At 47.2% G+C, this 21,962-nt stretch overlaps 1 protein-coding gene across 3 annotated transcripts in view; it reads right to left on the bottom strand.

Moving 5' to 3' along the window:
- LOC146808495 (transient receptor potential cation channel subfamily M member 2-like) overlaps positions 1-21,962 on the bottom strand; it is a 1,799,999-nt gene that overhangs the window by 1,099,042 nt on the left and 678,995 nt on the right. For 2 of the 3 annotated variants that reach the window (XM_085623580.1, XM_085623582.1), the window contains one exon: positions 12,628-12,936. The exons of the other annotated variant lie outside the window; for it this stretch is intronic. In XM_085623580.1, the coding sequence (XP_085479706.1) occupies positions 12,628-12,936 (309 nt within the window). The remainder of the gene's footprint in view (positions 1-12,627; positions 12,937-21,962) is intronic. 3 annotated transcript variants of the gene reach the window in all.

The raw sequence follows: 21,962 nt of genomic DNA, 5'->3' as shown, positions 1-21,962 counted from the left end.
ATGTAACAGCTCTCCTGTTTACATAAGGGCGTGTTTCCCTTGAGTTATGTAACAGCTCTCCTGTTTACATAAGGGCGTGTTTCCCTTGAGTTATGTAACAGCTCTCCTGTTTACATAAGGGCGTGTTTCCCTTGTATGACAGGAATTCTTGACAGTACATCCTCCCTCTCAGCGGCTCCCCACGGGTCCAGCGCTGGCAGGAAAACGCCGATGGAACAAGGAGACCAAGCGCGGAGCATGAACCCCTTCAGCCGGTTCCCATGAATGCTCCTCCGGGCCATAGCCTTTCCACGCAACCAGGTACCACAGCTTCCCCCTGCGCCATTTGGACGCCCGTATGCCCGACACTTCATACTCCACCTCCGACTCCACGCATACCGGCCTAGGTGTCCCAGACGGCTTGGAGGGTGCTGGTTTGAGCAATGATACATGAAAGACAGGGTGTATCCGCAATGACTGGGGCAAGCACACCTTCACGTTCACGGGACCCATACACTTGGTAATTCGATAGGGGCCCATGTACTTGGGATGGAACACACTGTTCTTTCGAAACCTCATGTTTCTTGTGGATATCCAGACGTAGTCTCCAGTGCGGTACAGTGGCCCGGGCCTTCTCTTCCTATCTGCCGCAGCCTTGTATCTTCTCTTGGCCTCTATTAGGACAGCCCTTGAGCGCATCAACGTGTCTTTTATGTGTGCCACCCTGTCCGCTGTGGCGGGAATCCTGTCCTCTCTGAACGGATGTAGAAATGGCAAGAACCTGGGATGTTGGCCATAGTTGCTATAGAACGGAGATGACTGTGTGGAGCTGTGAGTGGCGTTGTTATAGGCTATCTCTGCAACCCATAGCAAGTCGACCCATTCTTCCCTGCCCTGGTCCACAAAACATCGCAGATACTGTTTGAGCGTTTGGTTCAGGCGCTCGGTTTGGCCGTCCGTTTGAGGGTGGTAGCTGGTGGACAGGGCGGTCTTAACATGCAGCGCAGTGCACCAAGTCTTCCAGAATTGCGCAGTAAACTGCGACCCCCGGTCCGACACGATCACCCCAGGTAATCCATGCAGTCGTACCACATTCTTTAGGAGTAGTGACGCCAATTCCCCGGCCGTAGGGACTCTCTTGCAGGGGATGAAGTGCCCCATTTTCGTCAAGTAATCCACCACCACCAGTATTGCCGTCATCCCCTGGTCTACCGGTAGGCCCACCACGAAGTCCAGTGATATGCTATCCCATGGTCTATCCGGGGTCGGAAGTGGATGTAAGAGCCCTTGGGTTCGGCCATGGTCGGCCTTCATGGTAGCACACGTAGGACACTCCTGTCCCCACCTCCTGACATCCACTCTCATGGTTGGCCACCAGAAATGCCGTCCCATGCTAGCCACCGTTTTTTCAAAGCCCAAATGACCTGCGCATGGAGAGTCATGGCACCAGATGAATGCTTGTTTCCTTAGCCTAGGCGTGGGTATCAATAGGCACCTGCCCTTCAGGGGTATCCCGTCCTTCAGCTGCCATTCTCTGTGACTGAGGAGCCACCTCCGCCATGCGAATGACCTGATCCCTCTCTTTATTCCCCTCAGGAAAGTATCCGGTTGGATAACTCCCAATACCATCCTCGGGGAAATGATGGAACGCTCGGTTGCAGGCAATGGTTCCTTAACTGCGGATTGACGGGACAGGGCGTCCGCCTTCCGGTTTTCCGTCCCCGGCCGATATGTGATGCGGAAGTTGAACCCCGCAAAGAAGATCATCCACCGCAGCTGCCTGGGAGAAAGGTGTCTAGTGGCCGTCATGAACTGTAGGTTCCGATGGTCCGTGTACACCGATACCACATGTCTTGCCCCCATCAACCAATGCCTCCATTCGGTGAAGGCGTCCTTGATTGCGAGAAGCTCCTTCTCCGCAATATGGTAGTTGCGTTCGGCGTCGTTGAGTTTGCGGGACATGTACGCAACGGGATGAAGCACCCCTGTGTCGTGGTTGCGTTGGGACAAGATAGCCCCCAGCGCCACATCCGACGCGTCCGCTTCCACCACGTAGGGGAGATCCGGATCGGGGTGAGCCAACACCGGCGCCTTACCAAAGGCGCTTTTCAGGGCCTCAAAGGCTTTGTTCGCTTCAGGGGACCAGACAAACTCCTTGGACTTCCTCAGTAGCTGTGTGATTGGGGCCACCACTCCTGAAAATCCATCTATAAACCGCCTGTAAAAGTTGGCGAAGCCAATGAAACTTTGGACGTCCTTCACGCTTTGGGGCACCGGCCATTCTTTCACCGCCTTGATCTTTCGTTCTGCCATCTCCTGTCCCTCTGGACTCAGCATCACTCCGAGGAATTCCACGGATGTGACGTGGAAGTCACACTTGCTGAGTTTACAAAACAGCATGTTTTCCCTCAGCTTTTGGAGCACAGCTTTGACGTGGTGTACATGCTCCTCCACACTGGACGAATAGATGAGGATGTCGTCGATATATACGACCACGTAGATATCCAACTCCTCTCTGAATACCTCATTCAAAAAGTACTGAAAGGCTGCCGGGGCGTTGCACAGACCGAACGGCATGACGAGGTACTCAAAAAGGCCGAACCTGGTCTTAAAGGCGGTCTTCCACTCGTCTCCGTCCCTCATGCGCACCAGATGGTATGCCCCTTTCAAATCCAACTTGGTGTAGATACGAGCTTTCTTGACCTGTTCCAGAAGTACACTGATGAGAGGCAAGGGGTACCGATTTTTTATGGTTATCGCATTCAATGCCCTAAAGTCCACACAGGCTCTCAGCTCCCCATTAGCCTTCGGGATGAAGAAGAGTGGCGAGGCGGCCGGAGACTTGGACGGGCGGATGAATCCTAGCTTGAGGAGTTTATCCAGGTACCCCCGGAGATGCACGTTTTCAGGCTCCGTCAGGGCATACATCCTGCCGCTGGGAACGCTGGCCCCTGGCACCAGGTCGATCTGGCAGTCAAACTGTCTATGTGGTGGTAGCACTTCCGCCTTCACCTCATCAAATACATCCTCAAAACTGTGATAAGCCTGGGGGAGAGCCACATCTTTTTCTGCCGCTGTAGCCACCGTCTGACTCCCGCTCTCATCTGCGTCAAGGGATTCCGTTCTTATTCCACAATGCAGGATGCAATACGGTGACGTCATTTCGATGCGATGTGTTGGCCAATCCACAAAGGGGTTGTGTTTCTGTAGCCACGGCAATCCCAATATGACGCCATATTGGGGCGCTCGGATGATGTTAAAATCGATTTGTTCCAAATGGTTCCTCCCATATCTCATCGGAAGGACCCCCGTGTGCTGTCCGATGGGCCCCGTCACCAATCGCCTTCCGTCTACCGCATAGACGTCTTCGGGTACTGCTTTGGGAAGAAGCACTAGCCCTAGCCTGCATGCCTCGTTGTGGTCCATAAACATGCCAGTGGCCCCTGAATCCACCATGGCCACAACGGGTATCCACTGGTCATGCACTCCCACGTGCACCGTGATAAACAGGTGTCGTTGTCCCTTAGTGACCGAGTTGGAAAGTGAAGGGATGGATGAGTGACTCTGAGATGCCCCTTCTCTGGTCTTGGAGTCCTCTAGTTTTCCGCCGGTATGTCCACCACGGCTGTTACCGACCGGTTGGCCCGATAACGTGACGTCTTCGGTTTGGCAGGGCATTCACGTACGTAGTGGCCTTTTTTGCCACAATATAGGCACAATCCTTGTTTACGGCGTGACTCTTTCTCCGTGGCTGTGAGGCTCGCTCGTATTGCGCTGATGTCCATGGGTTCTCCGTTGGATGCGGTGGAAGTTTCAGGACTTCCCACCGTCACATAGGATGGAAGGGATTTTCCTTTTCTCCCATGATCCCCCTTTCTTTCACTTAGCCTATGTTCCAGCCGTAATACCAGGTTGATAAGGCCCTCACATGTCTTGGGTTGAGGGTCAATATGAGCCACGGCGTCCTTGAGCTCATCGCACAGCCCTTGATGGAAGAGCGCCGTCTGTTTAGCAACAGGCCACTTGGTTTCCGCAACCAGCCTTCGGAACGCGTTGAGATACTGCACCAGGTCGTTGGATCCCTGGCTCAACTCAAGCATTTCACGGTCCGCCGTGTACGAGTCAGCCCTTCTGTCGAATACCTTCAGGAATTCCTCGCGAAAAGCACCCCAATCACATAAGAGGGGGTCGTCCCTGCTCACCAGAGGTACGGCCCATTGTGCCGCGTTTCCAGCCAAATAGGATATAAGGAAAGCCACACGAGCCTGACTCGTGGGGAACGCCTTTGGTTTGCACGATAAATGTAGCGCCACTTGTGTGAGGAATACCTGCACTGTGTTAGGATCCCCACTGTACCTCTCTGGTGTTGCCAAGGGGATGGCTACCGGCATTTCCACTACTAACGCAGGGGTCTGGTTCGTGAGGGAGGTGCTGGGCGTGAGCGGGTCCAATTGGATAGCATCCAGTCTGGCTTTTACATCGGCTGTTTCTTGCCTAGAGGCAGCCACTTCAACTTGCATGGCCGCTAAAGCAGCCAGCACATCATCAAGTGTTGCCATGTCTGTTATCGACCGGGAGACAGTTAGTGTTATTAAGGTCGGATATTTTGTAACGCCCTGAACGTCTCAGGATCGTTTAACAGACACGACAATGAGGACGCAACCACTTGTGAAGGGTTAGTTCTTTTAATGAAGGCAAATAAAATACAAAGAACAAACAAAAGTTATAGTCACTGGAATCCTCCAGGCTAAGTACGTTACCAGCCCACAGCACGGATGGTCCTAACCGTCCTCTGCATATACGCCGATCCCGGCGTATGCCAACAGAGGGCAGAAATGAAATGGCCGACAATGCCAATCGGTAGGCTGTGAGGGGCACGAAGAGTGTTGGGGAGAATCGAGGAGTCAGGGAAACACCCAGCCGGGGTCTCTACCTGAAGGGAGCAGCCGCTCAACCTCTTCCTCAGACTGCACCGGGACGCGGAGTCACCTCCTGGTGATGCGTCACCGATACCCCAATCACAAGCAAGAAGACTGAACCGAGAGCAGCCGCTCGATCGATCCTGTGGACTTCCGAGTCTGTAACGCGGCAAACACCTCCTGGTGTGCGTTACAGCTGGCAGTCCCTGTGTCTCTGGTCGGGCTGGGAGTTACGACTCCAACCAGCAAAAGCGCCACTGCGCTTGGACTCAGCCGAGTCAAAAAGCGAAGCTCAATGGTTGACCGGTAGAGCTTCCGGGTCCTTCACAGGTGACGATGGGGCAAGACACGGCCCAGGGAGTAACGACTCGACCTACCTCCGTTCTTGCCTTACTGGAGCACCACTCCGGAACACTGCTCTTCACGAAGCAGGTACGTCGGTGTAAACACAATATCCGACAGCCTTGTACCTCCCGGTTCCTCCCTTTATAGGGCGTGTTTTCCTTGAGTTATGTAACAGCTCTCCTGTTTACATAAGGGCGTGTTTCCCTTGAGTTATGTAACAGCTCTCCTGTTTACATAAGGGCGTGTTTCCCTTGAGTCATGTAACAGCTCTCCTGTTTACATAAGGGCGTGTTTCCCTTGAGTTATGTAACAGCTCTCCTGTTTACATAAGGGCGTGTTTCCCTTGTATGACAGGAATTCTTGACACCAACTTCATCTTGCGTATGACCCTCGGTATCAGGGGTATCGGGGGAAAAGCGTAAACACAAATCCCTGACCATCGCATGGACAGGGCATTCCCCCTTGAGCCCTGTTGAGGGTTTCTGCTGGCATAGAAGCGGCATTTCTTGTTCTCCTTCGTGGCGAACAAATCCAGCGGTGGTGTTCCCCAAGCTCTGAATATTCTGAGCACCTGAGCTTGCTCTAGCTCCCATTCGTGGCAATCTGATTGGGATCTGCTGAGCGTGTCCGCTAATGTATTGCAGAGACCTCTGACATGTTCTGCTCTGAGGGTTATGTTGTGGAGTGTGACCCATTCCCACAACTCCTGAGCTTCCGTGGACAAAGTTGCTGATCTTGTTCCTCCTTGTTTGTTCACGTAGAACATGCTGGTGGTATTGTCGGTTCGAATCAGAACCGAAGAACCTGCAATCCTTGGAAGGAAAGCTTGCAGAGACAGGAAAATTGCTCGCAATTCCAGACTGTTGATGTGTTTGTTTTTGTACTCTGGGGACCACTTCCCCTGTATCTGTAAATCTTGGAGATGACCTCCCCATCCTTCCATGGAAGCATCGGTAGTGAGGACAAAGTCTGGAATCTTCTGAATGAAAGTAAGCCCTTCTGATAAGTTGGGAATATGGGACCACCAACGTAGAGCGCTCTTCATGCCTGAAGTGACTCTGATGATGTCGTCGAAGGAGCCCATCACCTGCTGCCACTGAAGGTGTAACTCCTCCTGCAAGGGTCGCATGCGGAGCCGCGCCAGAGGAACGAGGTGTATTGCAGAGGAGCACATCCCTAGGAAAGACGCGAACATCCGGACAGAAACTGACTTTCTTTTGGAAATTCGGATTGCTAAGTTTTGAAGACGAACCTGCCGTTCGTGAGACAAGAATGCCTTGCAGCGGGCGGTATCTAACAGCGCGCCCAGAAAAGGAAGGATCTGCCTTAGTTGAAATTGAGATTTGCTCCTGTTGATCGTAAGCCCCAGAGAATGGAACAGACGAAGAGATGTTGTCACGGCAGTCTTGACTGATCTTTCCGAAGGACCCTTTATTAATTAACCAGTCGTCTAAATACGGAAAGACTTGGATTCCTTGGGAGCGCAACACTGCTGCCACTGGAGCTAGGCACTTCGTAAAGATCCTTGGGGCAGATTTTAACCCAAACGGGAGCACCTTGAACTGGTAATGGGCGCCAGCCACTGTGAAGCGAAGATACTTGCGATGCTTCGGATGTATTGGGATGTGAAAGTAAGCGTCTTCCATATCTAAGGAAGCTAGAAAATCTCCCTCGTTGAGGCAACCTAGAATTTCCGCCAGAGTGACCATGCGAAATCCCTGCTTCTTGAGGAATCTGTTCAGATTGCGAAGGTCTAAGATTGGGCGCCACTCCCCTGATTTCTTCTTTATGAGAAAAAAGCGGGAATAGAAACCTGTCCCCTTTTGAAGCGCAGGAACCTTCTCGATTGCGTTCTTGAGGAGCATTGTTAAAGCTTCTTTGAATAGTAAGTGAAGACGAGGGGGAGGGGGTCCCTTGGGTGGTTTGTTGGGTGGTTTGGTGACAAACTCTAAGGTATGACCGTTGTGAACCAGGTCCAGAACCCACTGGTCCGACGTAATTTCTTGCCACTTGGTCGCAAAAGTTGAAATTTTCGCACCCACAGGGAGGGGAAAAGGAGTGGAAGGCGCCCTGCAGAAATCATTGCTTCCGTGAGGTGTCTCTTCCCTGATTCTGCGATCTTTTTCGTCCGCCTTGACGAGAGAAACCAGATGTATTGGTCTGTCTGTAGGAAGACTGATATGATTGCCGATACTGAGGCTGGTACCTATTTTGTTGGGTATGATAACTTCCTCTGGAAGAAAATCCACGGCCCCTTGCTCCTCTGAAGGTACCTCTTTTGTATTGCAAGGAGCCCAACGATCTTGCAGTATCAGTATCCGTTTTAATTGCTTGGAGTGCGTCATCTATGTGTTTTCCAAACAATGATTCGCCATCATAGGCCATGTCCAATATTTTTGTCTGGACTTCTGGTCTGAACGTGGTAGCTTTCAGCCAACCCTGGCGCCTAAGAACCGCAGCCCCAGCCAACTGGCGAAAGTTAGTATTCGCGATATCCAGTGCGCAGTCGATATTCTCTGAGGCTGCACGCTCACCTTCCAACAAAATCTTTCGAGCATCTTGCCTGCTATCCTCTGGGATGAGGTCGATAAAGCTTGCCATTTCTGACCACATCGGGCGGTCATAACGCCCTATTATCGCTAGGGAGTTGGCTGCCCTGATGGAAGCAGCTGCCATAGTTGAAATTTTTTTCCCAATTAGATCCAGTCGGCGTCCTTCCCTTTCCGGTGGTGTAGTGACCGGTGCTGCCGGATTCTTAGACTTTTGTTGGGCTGCCTGAGATATAACCGAGTCTGGACGCGGTTGGCCAATGAGACAAGAGGGACTGTCGGCTGGAGCACGGTATTTTTTGTCAATCCGTGGAAGCACCGCTGGTACTGATGCCGGGTTTTTCATGATTTTAACCCCTTCTTTCCAAATATAGTCAATGATAGGGATAGCTCTCGTAACCTTTCTTGACTCTTCTTTAAAGTCATGCAGAAAGCAGTCAGACTGCTCAATGGTGACCGGCAAGTTGAACCTGGTCGCAGCTCGCTGCATAAGGTTATGGAACCCCCCTATATTTTCTGGAGGCGAATCAGATGTTAGAGGGGTAGGTGGCGAAGGCATAGGGATTATATATGAATCCCAAGGGTCTGCTGGGTCTGGCAGCTCGCCCTCTTCGTATTCCTCCTCCGAGGTTGTATCTTGATGCGGGTCCTGTGGAGGATCAGGCAGTTGAGGCATTGGGGCTGGACCCTCAGGCAGAGGCAATGGGTCCGGCTGCGGCGCAGTCTGTGGAACCTGTGGAACGTTTGGCTGCGGTGGAAAACGCTGCTTATAATCTGCAAGCATGGCTTGTAGGTTTTGTATTAAAGTAGGAGGCAGATGTGACATCTCGTTCCTACGAGGTTGTGTGTAGCAGGGTCTATGATGCGGAACGACTATGTCTTCCTGATAGTAATGCCCTAGATAATTGTCATCTTCCTCATCATCATCGTCCTCCTGACATTTGATGTGCAGTTCCAAAGGATGGCGAGCAATCCCAAAGGGCCCTTCGTCCTCGTCGTCCACATAATCATCATCGTCACACTGCACATAAGTTTCCAGGAGATGCGAGGGAGTAAGCGGTGAAATGTCCTGCCTTTGAAAAGACTTTAGTTGAAAAGTCCTGGTGGAAACTGGAGTAGAGGTCATCGTCGACGAGGTCGTCGTCGACGGGGCTGTGATAGACGGGATCGTCGACGGGATCGTAGACGGTGCCATCGTCGTCGACGGAGCTGTCATCGACGGGCTCAACGTCGACGGAGCCGTCGTCGACGGGCTCGACGTCGACGGGGTCTGGGTCGACGAGCTCTTCGTCGACGGGCTCGACGTCAACGAGCTCTTCGTCGACGGGATCTTCGTCGACGATGGAATCTTCGTCGACGAAGAGTTCGTCGACGAGCTCGACGTCGACAGGCTTTTCAATGGCGGAATCGTCGACGGCGGTACAGCTGACTTCGTCGACGAGGACCTCGTCGACGACACCTCGACGGCGGGCTTCTTTGTGAGGATAGTAATCTTCGTAGACATAATAGGAGAGGTAAGTGCCGTCGTCGTGAAGGTTTGTGTCAATGAAGAAGCAGACGAGGTGACAGAAACTGAAGATTGAGAGTAAGCCAAAGATTTTGAAAGACTTTTACTCACAGTTTGTGTGGTAGTCTTGACTGTAGAATCCTGAGGAGAGTGCGCATCAGAAGTAGAATGATGCGATTTCTGACGCTTCTTCCCTTCGCTGGAAGAGCTGTCCTGCGATCTAGCTCTCTTGCTAGAAGTAGAGGCTTTGTCATCCTCCTCAGCCGAAGAGGATTTAAAACACAAAAGCACTCTCGCCTCCCTATCCCTGAGAGTTTTTGTAGGGAAGGTGCGGCAAATCTTGCAATCTTTTGCCTCATGTTTAGGGTAGAGGCAGTAGATGCAGTCTACATGTTGATCATCAACATGGACTCTCTTCTTGGTGCAGGTCCTGCAGGACTTAAACAAAGCCTTCTTGTCTGACATGCTGAAGCAAGTTGAAAGAAAACTGAGAGGCACTAAGGGAGACTCCCTTCCACACGACGTGCGGTGAAAATCTGAGGAGAACTGGCTCTGCTGAGAGGGTTCTAGAAGGGTGCTGGTGTCTGATTGGTTGTTACCAAATTCTTGGTTCTTTTTGCATAATGAGGTAGATAGGCTGCTAAGATACAGGCTTTTGGCCTTTTCTTTGGGCCTACTACTACTACTAGCATTTTGGCACTACTTTTTTATTTACCGGGGACTCCCGCCTCGGCGGCGGGGAATGATTCAGGCATGTGAATCTATGAAAGATACCCCAATACTGGATAAGAATGCAGCAACAGTGTCTGCGTAAAAGAAACTGCACAGTCCACAGGACCAGCTGCCAGGGCAATGGCGAGGAGCATGACAGTATCACAAAGCAAGAAACATTGTTGCAAATAAAGGACTAACCCGAACCCCCAATGCGTAGGCCGGCCATGCCAAGGAATGCCCAGCGGGCACAGTGTCACATCCCGGCAGACTCCGTCAGCTGGCAAGAACTCCGGACCAAGCATCAGGGCTGCTGCACCTGAAGGCTGGGTCTGGCACCGCCGGAGACGCGCACAAAGAGCCATAGAAGCTGTGAGGCCAAAAGTCCAATGGTCGGCGTATGAGGGCACCAGACCAGAAACATGCAAACCACTGTGAAGCAGAGAGCCATTGTCAGAGGAAAAGAAGCATAGGGGGACCATTGCAGAGCAAGAGCAAAGAATACCCTCCGCCCAGCACTGCACGGAGACAGCACATCCTGCAAACAGCCAAACACCTGCAGGAAGTGGAAGAAAACAACGCTATGCCGAACTCACATGGATTGGGGGCCGGGACACCTCCAGAAACAAGGCCCACACTCCAATAACCTGCCCAAAGCATCCACCAAGTCACACCAGAACCGGAAAGGCAAGGAAAACATCAAGTGCGGCGTGTCTCCCACCCAGCCAGGCCACAGGAAGACATGCTCGCGACCCGGAAGCAACCGGGAGGCCACGCACCAGCCACAAAGGGCCAGCTGGCAAGGCAGAGCCGGCCATGAACATCCCCGCCTCCCAGGAAGCCCGGCAAGCCAGGAGGCAGACAAGGACACCCCCCACCCGCAGAGCCAGGCAGCCGGGCGGGGGGAGGAGAGAAGAAACGTCACACCAGCCCAGGTGGAGCAGCATCCACATTCTTTCTGTCGACAGACAGAAAAAAAGAACAGGCGGAATGCTGGGTAAGTTCTGATTATGTAATTCCAGTGGGAGGGGCGGGGTTAGGGGCCCAGCATTCCTCAGTTTTTTTTTCTGCGGGAGATGGTTATCTCCACTTGGTTAGTGAATGGGATGAGTACATAAGGGACCTGGGGGTAATCACTATTTGAAAGTCACTATTTAGGAAATGCTAAACAATTCCTTCTTATGGGTGCGTATAGTTTTGCATTTCCAAATTTGGGATTTCCTAATAGGGAATTGCAAATTAGAAAATGCATAATCAAGGGTGCGTATGGGCCTCAGGCCCTCCCTTGATGGATCCCCCCCAAAAAGTGGTGCACATGTAAAGCACACAAGTGCCTCAGTGGCATGTGAGCGCTAGAAGGCACAATAAAAATGCATTTTCTGAGTCTTTTTTTAAAACTGTGGATGATTACCATAAACTTGGAGTCAATGGTAAAAGCATTTCCTGAATTTCCATTTTGTATTTAGGAAATGCTTTGTAAATGTGCTTAGGAAATCGCAAATTGGAAATCCATATTTGTGATTTCCTATTTAAGGAATTGCAAAATGCGATTTCTACTGGTTAGAAATTGTATTTCATGATTCCCTGTTCGCCTTTGTACATATGGAAAGGAAATTTAGCATTTCTTAGCGGGCTGTGATAGCGATTCGGTCCATTAAGAAATTATAAATCCTTTCGTACATCTGGCCCTTTGTTACTTATTCTAAATTACTTGACTAGTTTATTATGCTTTTCTAATCTGACTTGTTTATGGTTGATTTCGACAATTTATGTGAAGTATGCATGCAATAGAGTTCCTGTTATGCACTATTCTTACTGGTTTTTAACATTGCTGTTCTGGTAATAATGTTCACAGAATAAATCTAGTATTATACAAGATGAAGTGAGAGCCTTTGCTAATTTATTTATGGCAGAATTTCTCAATCTACTCAGCCCCCCGCTGGTCATGCAGATCGACCCATTTTGATGGAAGTATTGAAATTGTTATAATTCACCTCTCACCTGATGCTGAGTTTAGAGATCACCAGTAGAGGTGAAGCCTGTGGCCCTGAAAACGCCTATTTTGGTTTGTTGTGGCACACATGCTACAAAATTTCTGATGAAGCCGTGCGCTATCTACCAGAGGTGAGCAAAGTGTCTTATTTACAAGCCCCTTGCGCAGTCATTGCGTCACTTTTAACGTGGAAAAAAGTGACGCAGTGGCTGTGCAAGGGACATGTAAACAAGCCCCATCATTATCTCTTGCTGGAAGCTCAGTCACAGCTCACAATGAGATAATTACCCATCTTCCCCCAGATTAACAATCGCATACCCTACGACCACAAATCAATTTACTGAAAAAAAACGACTTAAGGATAGCGGACTGGCCTCATCTATGTAGAAGTCAGTGACAACCACTGGAAGCAACTGAGGGAGTTTTCTGATGACCCAATTTGAACCCTTGCTTAATATTTATTAACAGAAGAGTTGATATTGTGAAGACCTTTTATATATGTCAGCAAGCCCAATATCCATATTACTGAGTAGTTAGGATCCTCATTCATCAATTGCAAAATGTATTTATGGGTTAACATGTGACGTCAGAATTAATAACGTATCAGCAGAACGGGTGATCTACCTGGGATTGGATGTTGATGGGGGACTCAACGAGTTTTGGGAAGTTGCCCAAAAAGCTTTTCAGAGCCTCTTCAACGTGGTCGAGAGTTACAACCGGATTCTCATGTTTCACCTTCGTGCTTTGCCGCTTCTTGATTTTCTCCAGTTTCCGATGGAAGCGAGTGTTCGGCATTATAGTATTATACAGTTTGGTGAGAGTTTCTGGTGTCAAATATCCCTGCAGGCTGACACCTTCATCCAGGAAAAGCTGCACGAAATTCGGCCTAATTTCAACCAGAGCAAGTGTAAGCGCGGGGTACAAGTCTTCAGGCTGCAAAGATGAAAGAGACAAGCCATGAATCACCGGGGCGGCGCTTGTGTCTGTGTTTATGTATTTACTGATTTAGAGGTCTATGTGAAATGCTGTACACAGAACAGTCTGTAAGCTGGAACATGAGGAAAAGGTGATTAGATGGTGACTGCGAGCCAATTCAGGGGGTAATTCAGGGGGTAAATAGACATTATACAAGACAAAAACAACATTACTGGAGAGAGAATGTTTTTGACAATTATTGCAGGACAGTCAGTGCCCACAGGACAGGTGTGCGTTCACTACTTGTAGACTGAATTGCACACACGCTCTACTATTTAAGGGCCGTTCTCCTGCGCAAAAATGTTGACAAATCTAGGAAAAATGAGGTGTTTGTGGTTAATCATTCAAGAGTTGCAAAGCCCGGAGAGGCTATCAGTAAACATCTATTGGTCTCCCAAAGCAAGCAGAGATCAAAATACACACAGATGCAGGACATGAGAATGGACAGTGCAACACCAGCACTTCATCTAGGCTCCATAAGGAAGACATGTGATGTTCAAGGTTTGCTATCTGACCAGAAGGCTTGTGCCGCCACTCATGAAGTGCCGCCACTCATGAAGCAGGTATGGGTAAAACCTCTACACAGATACAATATCACAAGAACTCTATTGGAGGGCTAGAGAGATACAACACTGGCCACTATACAAAGCACAGAAAGTACAAGCACTCACCAGCGGCATAACAAAGGCCCCACGCAGCCCTTCCACTGCAGGGGGGGGAGGGGCTGAGCTTCAGAGGCCCCTAGCACTGTGCCTTGGCCTCAGAGCTGAGTCTGGAGGGGAGCCCCTCAGGTTTCGTTACGCCGCTGATGCATACACACCTATACACACATGCACACACCAGTAACAGTGGTTTCTCCTCAACACAATATAATTATAATGCATTCTTCACACAGGCAGGAAGGGTGCACAATAGAAACTGCATTTCTGCATTTCAGAGATGTTTAAAGTTAAGAACTGGCAGCAGAGGCTCGGTGGAAACATAAAACACTGGCATCAGAAGCAGAATAAACACCACCTGCTCAGAAAAGCTTTACATAGGGGTCTATTAGGATGGCGGGTGGATATCTGCTGCTGGTCTGGCGGTGGCAACCGCCGTACCAGAGGCGGCCATCCGCCCGCGATCGAAACCCTGAAAACCGCTGGTCCGATTAGCATCGCGGTCACGACTGTGGCACAATTATGATGCCGGCGGTAGCCAGTATTTCCGCGGCGGTGGAACCACCATGGAAAGGCATGCAGAGACATGTTCCAGGGGCCTATTGCGGGTCCCCAATGAGTTGGGGGTGTGGGTGCACTGAGGGGTGTCCATGGTACCCCCTACATTTCCCTGTGCCAGGTGGCAGGCACTGTGCAGTGCCTGCCACGCAGTGCAGGGAGATGCAGGACATGCACCTGTTAACATTGCACTGGTGCTGCTGGCAGCAGCACCGGCCGCAATGTTAATGGGCAGAATCCGACCACCGTGGTCGAATTTCGACTGCGGAGCATCCTAATTGGGCCGGCGCTTATGCCGCGGTCCTTGCGGGCGGTCTTTTACCGCTACCATGAAGGTCAGGGAGGTTTTCCGACTGCCATCCTAATAGACTCCATAGTACAGAACATGGAAAAGACCCAACCTGCCAAAATGGAAACAAGCCACTTGCTTTACTAATGTGAGCTGTAATTTGTCAGACCCGAGTTGTCTTCTCAACACGTCTCACTCATGAGAGTAATATGCTGAAGATCTATAAAAATAGTCCAAGTCGTGCTAATGTAGTGAATTTATTGAGCAACGGGACATGGATCAGCAGAAGTGTTCTGTCTACTGTTTCTGTCCTCTGAGCAGTCTCACTCAGCATAATCCAGTGTAAGATTGCCCTACAGGCACCCTGCGTCCATAAGTGGGTTTATTAGGTCAAAACACTAAAACCTCTTTCTTTTGTTTTTTGTTGAAATCTGGTTTATTGATTCAGTTTTCTCTTTTCTTAGTAAAAATTCAACCAGTAACAGGTGTAAGGAAACAACAATACAAAATTACTTATATTGTCAATTGTTCAACATGCTTCCACATTTCATGTATCCTCATAATCTCCCCGTTGCAATGCAGAGCGAATTATACATTTACTCACATTGGTGATGAGGGACAGGTATGGGGCAGTGTGTGGAAGGTTGACAGGTGTAGCGTGCCATTAGTTGAGTGTGGGCCTCGGATCCTTCTGGACAGAGTACTGGGAGCTTTCCTTTCGTAATATTAGCAATGTGCTGTTCCTGGTTAACCATGTGTACAATGGAAAACTGTAAAGGAAAGTAATAGGACAAAGCAAAAATAACAGGAATAACTTGATACAACTAAAGTAATGCCGGCCCTCCTATTTGACATATGCAAAGGTGTTAAACACTAAATACCTCTTGGGCACATGCTGGCATCCTAGGTTGTAAATAATGAACAGACTACCAAGGTCTTATCAAAGCTGTCATTTTAATGAAGTCTGGCCTGCAGCAGACACCTTATCTATCAGTCACATGAGCCTTACTTCATGTAGGAGTCATACATGGTGAACAGTTCTTGCACAGGGTGCTAACCCCGGTGTAATCCTGGTCTTAGAAGGTGCTCAGGCAATGGTGGGCTGGTGAAAAAAACAGTTCTTATGCAGTATGAAATGCAAAATGCAGTACAATCTTTTCGTGTGAACTTGTTCAATACTCTGAGGTCAAGGATGGGTCTGAATTCATCTTTTGGCCCTTTTTTGGAACCAGAAGGGACTGTAAATACATTCTGTATACTTTTTGATGAAAAGGAACCCCCGCAACTGCAAGTTATCGACTTCCCTATGCAATATTTACTGTTGATAAATTGATGCTTTGGTTGGAGGAACAGATGGGTAGGGGGTCCTCAAGAAAAGAGAATATTCATTTTGAAGGATATTCAAGACTCATATGTCTGCGGTCATTAGAAGCCATTCTGTAAAGTGTGTTCCACTACTGCTTTCCACCGGAGTGAATAACTAAACTGGGGCAAGAAGTAATCAATGGTTTCCTGCAAGTCTTCCACAAGTTTGCAGGGTGCTGATAAGTGTCCTCCTCTCCTTCCTATGCACTGGTGGTAAGACTGCCTTGGCTGCTGTTGCTGCTGATAATGAGAATAATGACTAGTTTGATCTCTCTGGGGTAGTAAAGTCTGTCATATGTTCTATATCGTCTTCTGTATCTCTTGCTCTTCTCTAAGCCAACAGCTTTTAATGTGTCTAATTGTTTTTTTATACGCACCATTTTGTGATCCAAAGAGTGTAATCCCTCAGAATAGCAAATTGAGGATTCTTTGTTTATCTTCCGGCTTAAGACCTCATAGTCTGAGCCATGAGCTTCTTCTAGCATGAATACCAAGGCTAGATCTGAGGTATTGGCCGCTGAGCCAATTAGTTGTTGAGGACTTCCAGAAAGTCTTGTGGAGGCTTTCCCACCAACATTGTAGGTTTAAACTCTGACTACCATATTACAATAAAGGCGTTCACAGTTTAAACCCGCCGGGGTGTCCAAATCAGTTCTGATGGGCTCAAGGAGCCTGTCAGCCAGTTAGAAAGGCCCCATGCTCCCTTATGGATGGCTTTTACGCTGTTGGTATTATGATGGAACATTCCGACAGCAGTTCCAGGTTGGCCTTTCTAACATGGAACTTCTGTCAGAAAGTGTCTTTAGTGGCCCCTAGCAGGGCCTCCTAGCCCTCCATATGTGGCCCTGGGGGGCACTATGGTTCCCCATCATATGGCGCAGGAATGTTTAAAAACGTCCATTTTATAATGGGAGATTATGCTGCGGGCAGTTTCAGGCGACGCAAATCTCCCATTGAAAAATGGAAGTTTGCGATCACACCATGTGCGGTTGCATCCCAATTGCGGTGTCAGAACCGCCGACCTGAGGTTGGTCGGTTCCCCATCTGCAGCGATGTCAGTCAGAGGCAACTCCGACCGACATCGTAATCAGGGCCCTAGTTTTTAAACCAAACACTGGCGAACACTGGCGAGCATCGTGTGGCTTTATTCATGCTGATAAAAACTTTATACACCACTGCAACAGAAGTATGCACATACAAAATACAGTCTAATTAATAACAATTTGCTATCCAAGCCGTATAAAGATCGTAATGTTAGATGATCTTATTAGTGAAGCAGACAATAACCCAGATATAGAGAAATCCATTATTTTATTGATGCTATCGAGAAACTCCAAGGCTACTTACTTGCAGATTTAAAAACAGATGCTCTAGAAGGCTATTGACTCCCTACAGGTATTTTTTTATCTGACCTTCCTTACACAAACTAAAACAAGCTCAAACCCTATAAATACAATCACTAGGGAGTCATATTAGCATTTATAGTCTAGACATTATAACCACTGTTTCATTGTGTCTACTCAGAAATCTAACCCTCCTGAAAAAGCTAGCCTACAGCGAAATAGGGCCATCCTGTGCATGGCGTCAGATGTTTTTGAGGCTGCAACTTTAAATATTGTCCTGAACACCCTAAAAGTTAAACCCAATATCATCACATTTGTCCCAAGTTCTGAAGAAGAGTCATTTCATCATCATCATCATCATCATCATCTTTCCTTTATTATGGTTAAATAAAACCATAAAAGGTACAATTTTATCATTAAAGATGGCAATGTAATAAAACATACAATTTCATTGTGCAACAATACAATACTCATCATACATTTTTTAAGTTCCATAATATTATAAAAGGAAGAAAGAGATTCATATAAAGCATCCAAAAATGTTTCTATGGTTTACAAGAAAGGCAAGTGGACACCTAGATAAAAGGGTATACAACCAGCAATAAAATCAATTGGGGAAGTACATTGAGTGTACATGAAGGTGCTATTTTCAAGAGCATTAGACCTAATGTACCACATTGCCAACAGGCAATTGAATACACCACACGGTCTCAGGTGCTGGTTTTGCATATTCTAAGAGCAGTGTGGCAATCCCTGAACCCAAGAAGATTGCAAGGGGAATAATCTAACATGAGAGTTGTTTAGCATATGCCTAACAAAAAAATAGCACACATTTGGTATTCTCCGGGACTTGGCAACCCATGGGGCACAGGTTTGTTTTGTTTCCCTTGGTGCAGAGATAGAATATCGCGTCAAAATATCGATTAACACAAATATCAAGCTAAAACTTTCGTGGGTTAGAAATATCAAAAAACAAACTCTCGTGATCATGAATATATTGAATGTAGGTAAGTAATATTGATGTTAAAAATATCTAAGTGTAAAATATCGTTTGCAAAAATATAGTTGTTAATAATATACATTTTTTATTAATGTTATGTATTTTAGTATATATTTTATATATATGTGATGTATGTTTTTTGTATAAGAATGGTTTGTATTTTTAATATATGTGTTACATTTTTAATAGTTATTATATTTTTTATTCAATTTTTGTGTTTTTAGTTTCGTAGCACGTTGTGGGATTATTGGGGAATAGGGTAGGAAGTAATTTAATGATATAACATTGATTGATTCTTTTTAGTAGTTATTAATAATAGTTGTGATGAATTTTGCGTTTTTAGTTACGTAGCAGGTGTGGGTTTATAGGGAAATATGGAGTGAAGTAATTTAATTATATTAAATGTATTGAATATTTTTTATGTATTATTATTTGTCTAATTAAGATGTTATAGTGTTAAATGGTTAAAGTAATGTATTATTAATATTTAATAATTGGATGTTAATTAATTTTAATTAGTTAATTGCTCATTAATTTTATTACTTTAGGTATGTGTTGTGGTTTTTATAGGTGTAATGGGTCCAAAGGGTGGAAAGTAAGTTATTTTTAACTGCTGAATTAATAATTAGTTGTTAAATATTTTAATTAAATAATCAGTAATTAATTATGGTAATTATTTAATTAATTTTAGTTGAGTGTTGTGGTGTTTATAGGAGTAAAGTGTGGGAAGTAATTTGTGTTTAATTAATTAATATATAGTTAATTAATGTTAATTATTTGATATTTATTTGGTGTAATTGTTTATTTTTTGTCTGTTGCTTTTACTATTAAAGGGGTAAAAGGAGGGTATTAAATACATTTTTACTTATTTAATTATTAGTAAATAGCAATAGTTTTTCTTTTAAAAATAATATTTGATAGTGATTTATTATTTTATAGTCTAATTTAGGTGTGTGATATGGATATTATAGTGTTAAAGCATGTATACTCAATTAATAATGATGTTAACTATGGAAATACATGTAATTCAAAATTTTGAAGTGTTTTGTTATTGGTAAGGTGTTATAGGGTGGAAAATAAAATAAATACATTTATGTTTTAAATAATATTTTAGTTTGTTAATATTTGCTTTTTTTAAATAATTATTATTTATACATGTATTTAATAATTTTTTGTATATATTGTTAGTAGGTTTTTGCTTTATGTAATTAATAGAATAATATGTGTTATGTTATATGTTTAATATTTTTAATTTTATATTTTTAAAATACTGTTTATTTATTTGTAAGATTTTTAAAATGTTGTCATATTGTTTTTTTTTCCAATTGTTTAAGTGTTATTAGTAATTTTTGTTTCTCTGCTGTCCAACACGTTCCCTAATGTTGCACTTACTGGAGTGGTAATGAACAAGTTACTTACCTTCGGTAACGCTTTTTCTGGTGGATACAGTATCTGCCTGTGGATTCCTCACCTTGTGAATATCCCCTGCGCCAGCATTCCACTGAACTTTTCTTTCCCAGCACTCCACGTCGACGTGGGCGACGTCACAATGCATCGGCTCCGCTCGCGACTCCGTACGACGTCACCGGAGCCATAAGAAGCCCACGTCGGCGTGATGACGTCAGTTCCACCCATTTTTTCCGAGCCTTCGAGGCGAACAGGTGAACCAACGACAACTCCAAGTATACATAGTATACAGAATACCAATACATATACATATCATACAAAGCAAAGGAATGCTGAACAAACAAGCATTTCCTACAAATGTACCAGAAAGTACCAAAACATTTCAAACAAGACCTATTTCGTGGTATACAAAGGTGGACAACGGGGAGGCGGGTGGGCCAGTGAGGAATCCACAGGCAGATACTGTATCCACCAGAAAAAGCGTTACCGAAGGTAAGTAACTTGTTCTTCTGATGGATACATCTGCCAGTGGATTCCTCACCTTGTGAATAGATTCCCACAGCAGTCCCCACTCCCGGAGGAGGGTGTCCACCTTCCTATACCAGAAAGTCTTGTAAGACAGAGCGCGCGAAGTGGCCCTCCCTCCTCATCTCGGAGTCCAAGCAATAATGCTTTGCGAAAGTATGGAGGGAGGCCCAAGTCGCGGCTTTACAAATATCTGCCACAGGAACACCCCGGGCCAGAGCAGATGTTGAAGACTTAGCTCTAGTAGAGTGAGCACGAGTACCCTCAGGAGGAGTCTTACCAGCCAGGGCGTAGCAGATCTTGATGGCAAGGATGATCCATCTTGATAAGGTGCGCTTGTGCACCGCTCTACCCTTCGAATGACCAACGTACCCAACGAAGAGTTGATCATCAAGACGAAAGTCTTTAGTCCTGTCCAGATAGAAACAAACAGCCCTCTTCGGGTCAAGGCGATGGAGTCTTTCCTCCTCTTTGGAAGGATGAGGGGGTGGATAGAAAACAGGGAGGGTAATAGACAGCCCCAAATGGAAAGGAGTAACAACTTTTGGCAGGAAGGCAGTCCTGGTCCTAAGAACCATCCTTTCAGCATGTAAAGTAAGAAAAGGGGGTTTGGAACTAAGAGATTGAAGCTCACTTACCCTCCTTGCCGAGGTTATGGCTACAAGAAAAACCACCTTAAAAGACAACAGCCTCAACGGACAGCTATGCAGAGGCTCAAAAGGGGACCCCATAAGAAAGGTTAAAACAAGATTAAGGTCCCACTGAGGCATTACAAAAGGAGAAGGAGGAAACATGTTTGTAAGGCCCTTGATAAACCTCAGAACAACCGGAGACTTAAATAGCGACGGTTGATCTGGAAGGCATAGAAAGGCGGATAAGGCCGAAAGATAGCCCTTGACCGTGGCCACAGCACAGCCCTGCTGAGCCAAGGAAAGAGCAAACTGGAGCACCTCAGAAAGATGGGCTTTTAAAGGGTCAATGGATCTCTCTCCACACCATTTAACAAACTTAGACCACCTGTAGGAGTAAATGGATTTGGTGGAGTGTGGCCTGGCCGATAAAATAACATCCACCACATCAGGCGGGAGAGAGAATGAACTCAGGTTGCCCCGTTCAATCTCCAGGCATGAAGGTGTAAGCTCTGGAGGTGGGGGTGTAGAACCTGCCCCTCCGACTGCGAGAGGAGGTCTGCCCTCAGAGGGAGACGGAGCGGAGGGCACGAGGAGAGGTGGAGAAGATCTGTATACCACACCCTTCTTGGCCAATCCGGGGCGACCAATATGACTTGGGCCCGGTCTTGGCGAATCTTCCTCAGAACCCGAGGAATAAAGGGTATGGGAGGAAACGCGTAAAGGAGTCGTGAGCCCCAACTCAACTGAAACGCGTCCCCCAACGCCCCGTGCATCGGAAACTGGAGAATGCAGAATGACGAGCAGTGCGCGTTCTCGCGGGTGGCAAACAGGTCCACCCGAGGTGTCCCCCACGTCCGAAAGATGTGACAAACCACCTCCGGATGGAGCCTCCACTCGCCGTCGGCGGAGAACTGCCGACTGAGACTGTCCGCACGTACGTTCAGCACCCCGGCCAGATGATTTGCCATGAGACAAATCTGATGGTCCTGAGCCCAGGACCATAGACGCAGAGCCCTGTTTGTTGACATACCACATCGCGGTCGTGTTGTCCGTCAGGACTTGAACAGACTGGCCGCGAAGGGTAGGGAGGAAGGCCTTGAGTGCCAAACGAATCGCCCGCAATTCCAGAAGGTTGATGTGAAGCAACCTTTCCTCTGGAGTCCAAAGACCCTTGATCTCCAGATCCCCCAGATGCGCACCCCACCC

The sequence above is a fragment of the Triturus cristatus genome, chromosome 8 (genome assembly GCF_964204655.1).
Source record: "Triturus cristatus chromosome 8, aTriCri1.1, whole genome shotgun sequence".
NCBI classification, from domain to species: Eukaryota; Metazoa; Chordata; class Amphibia; order Caudata; family Salamandridae; genus Triturus; species Triturus cristatus.
This window is presented reverse-complemented; position numbering and strand designations above follow the sequence as displayed.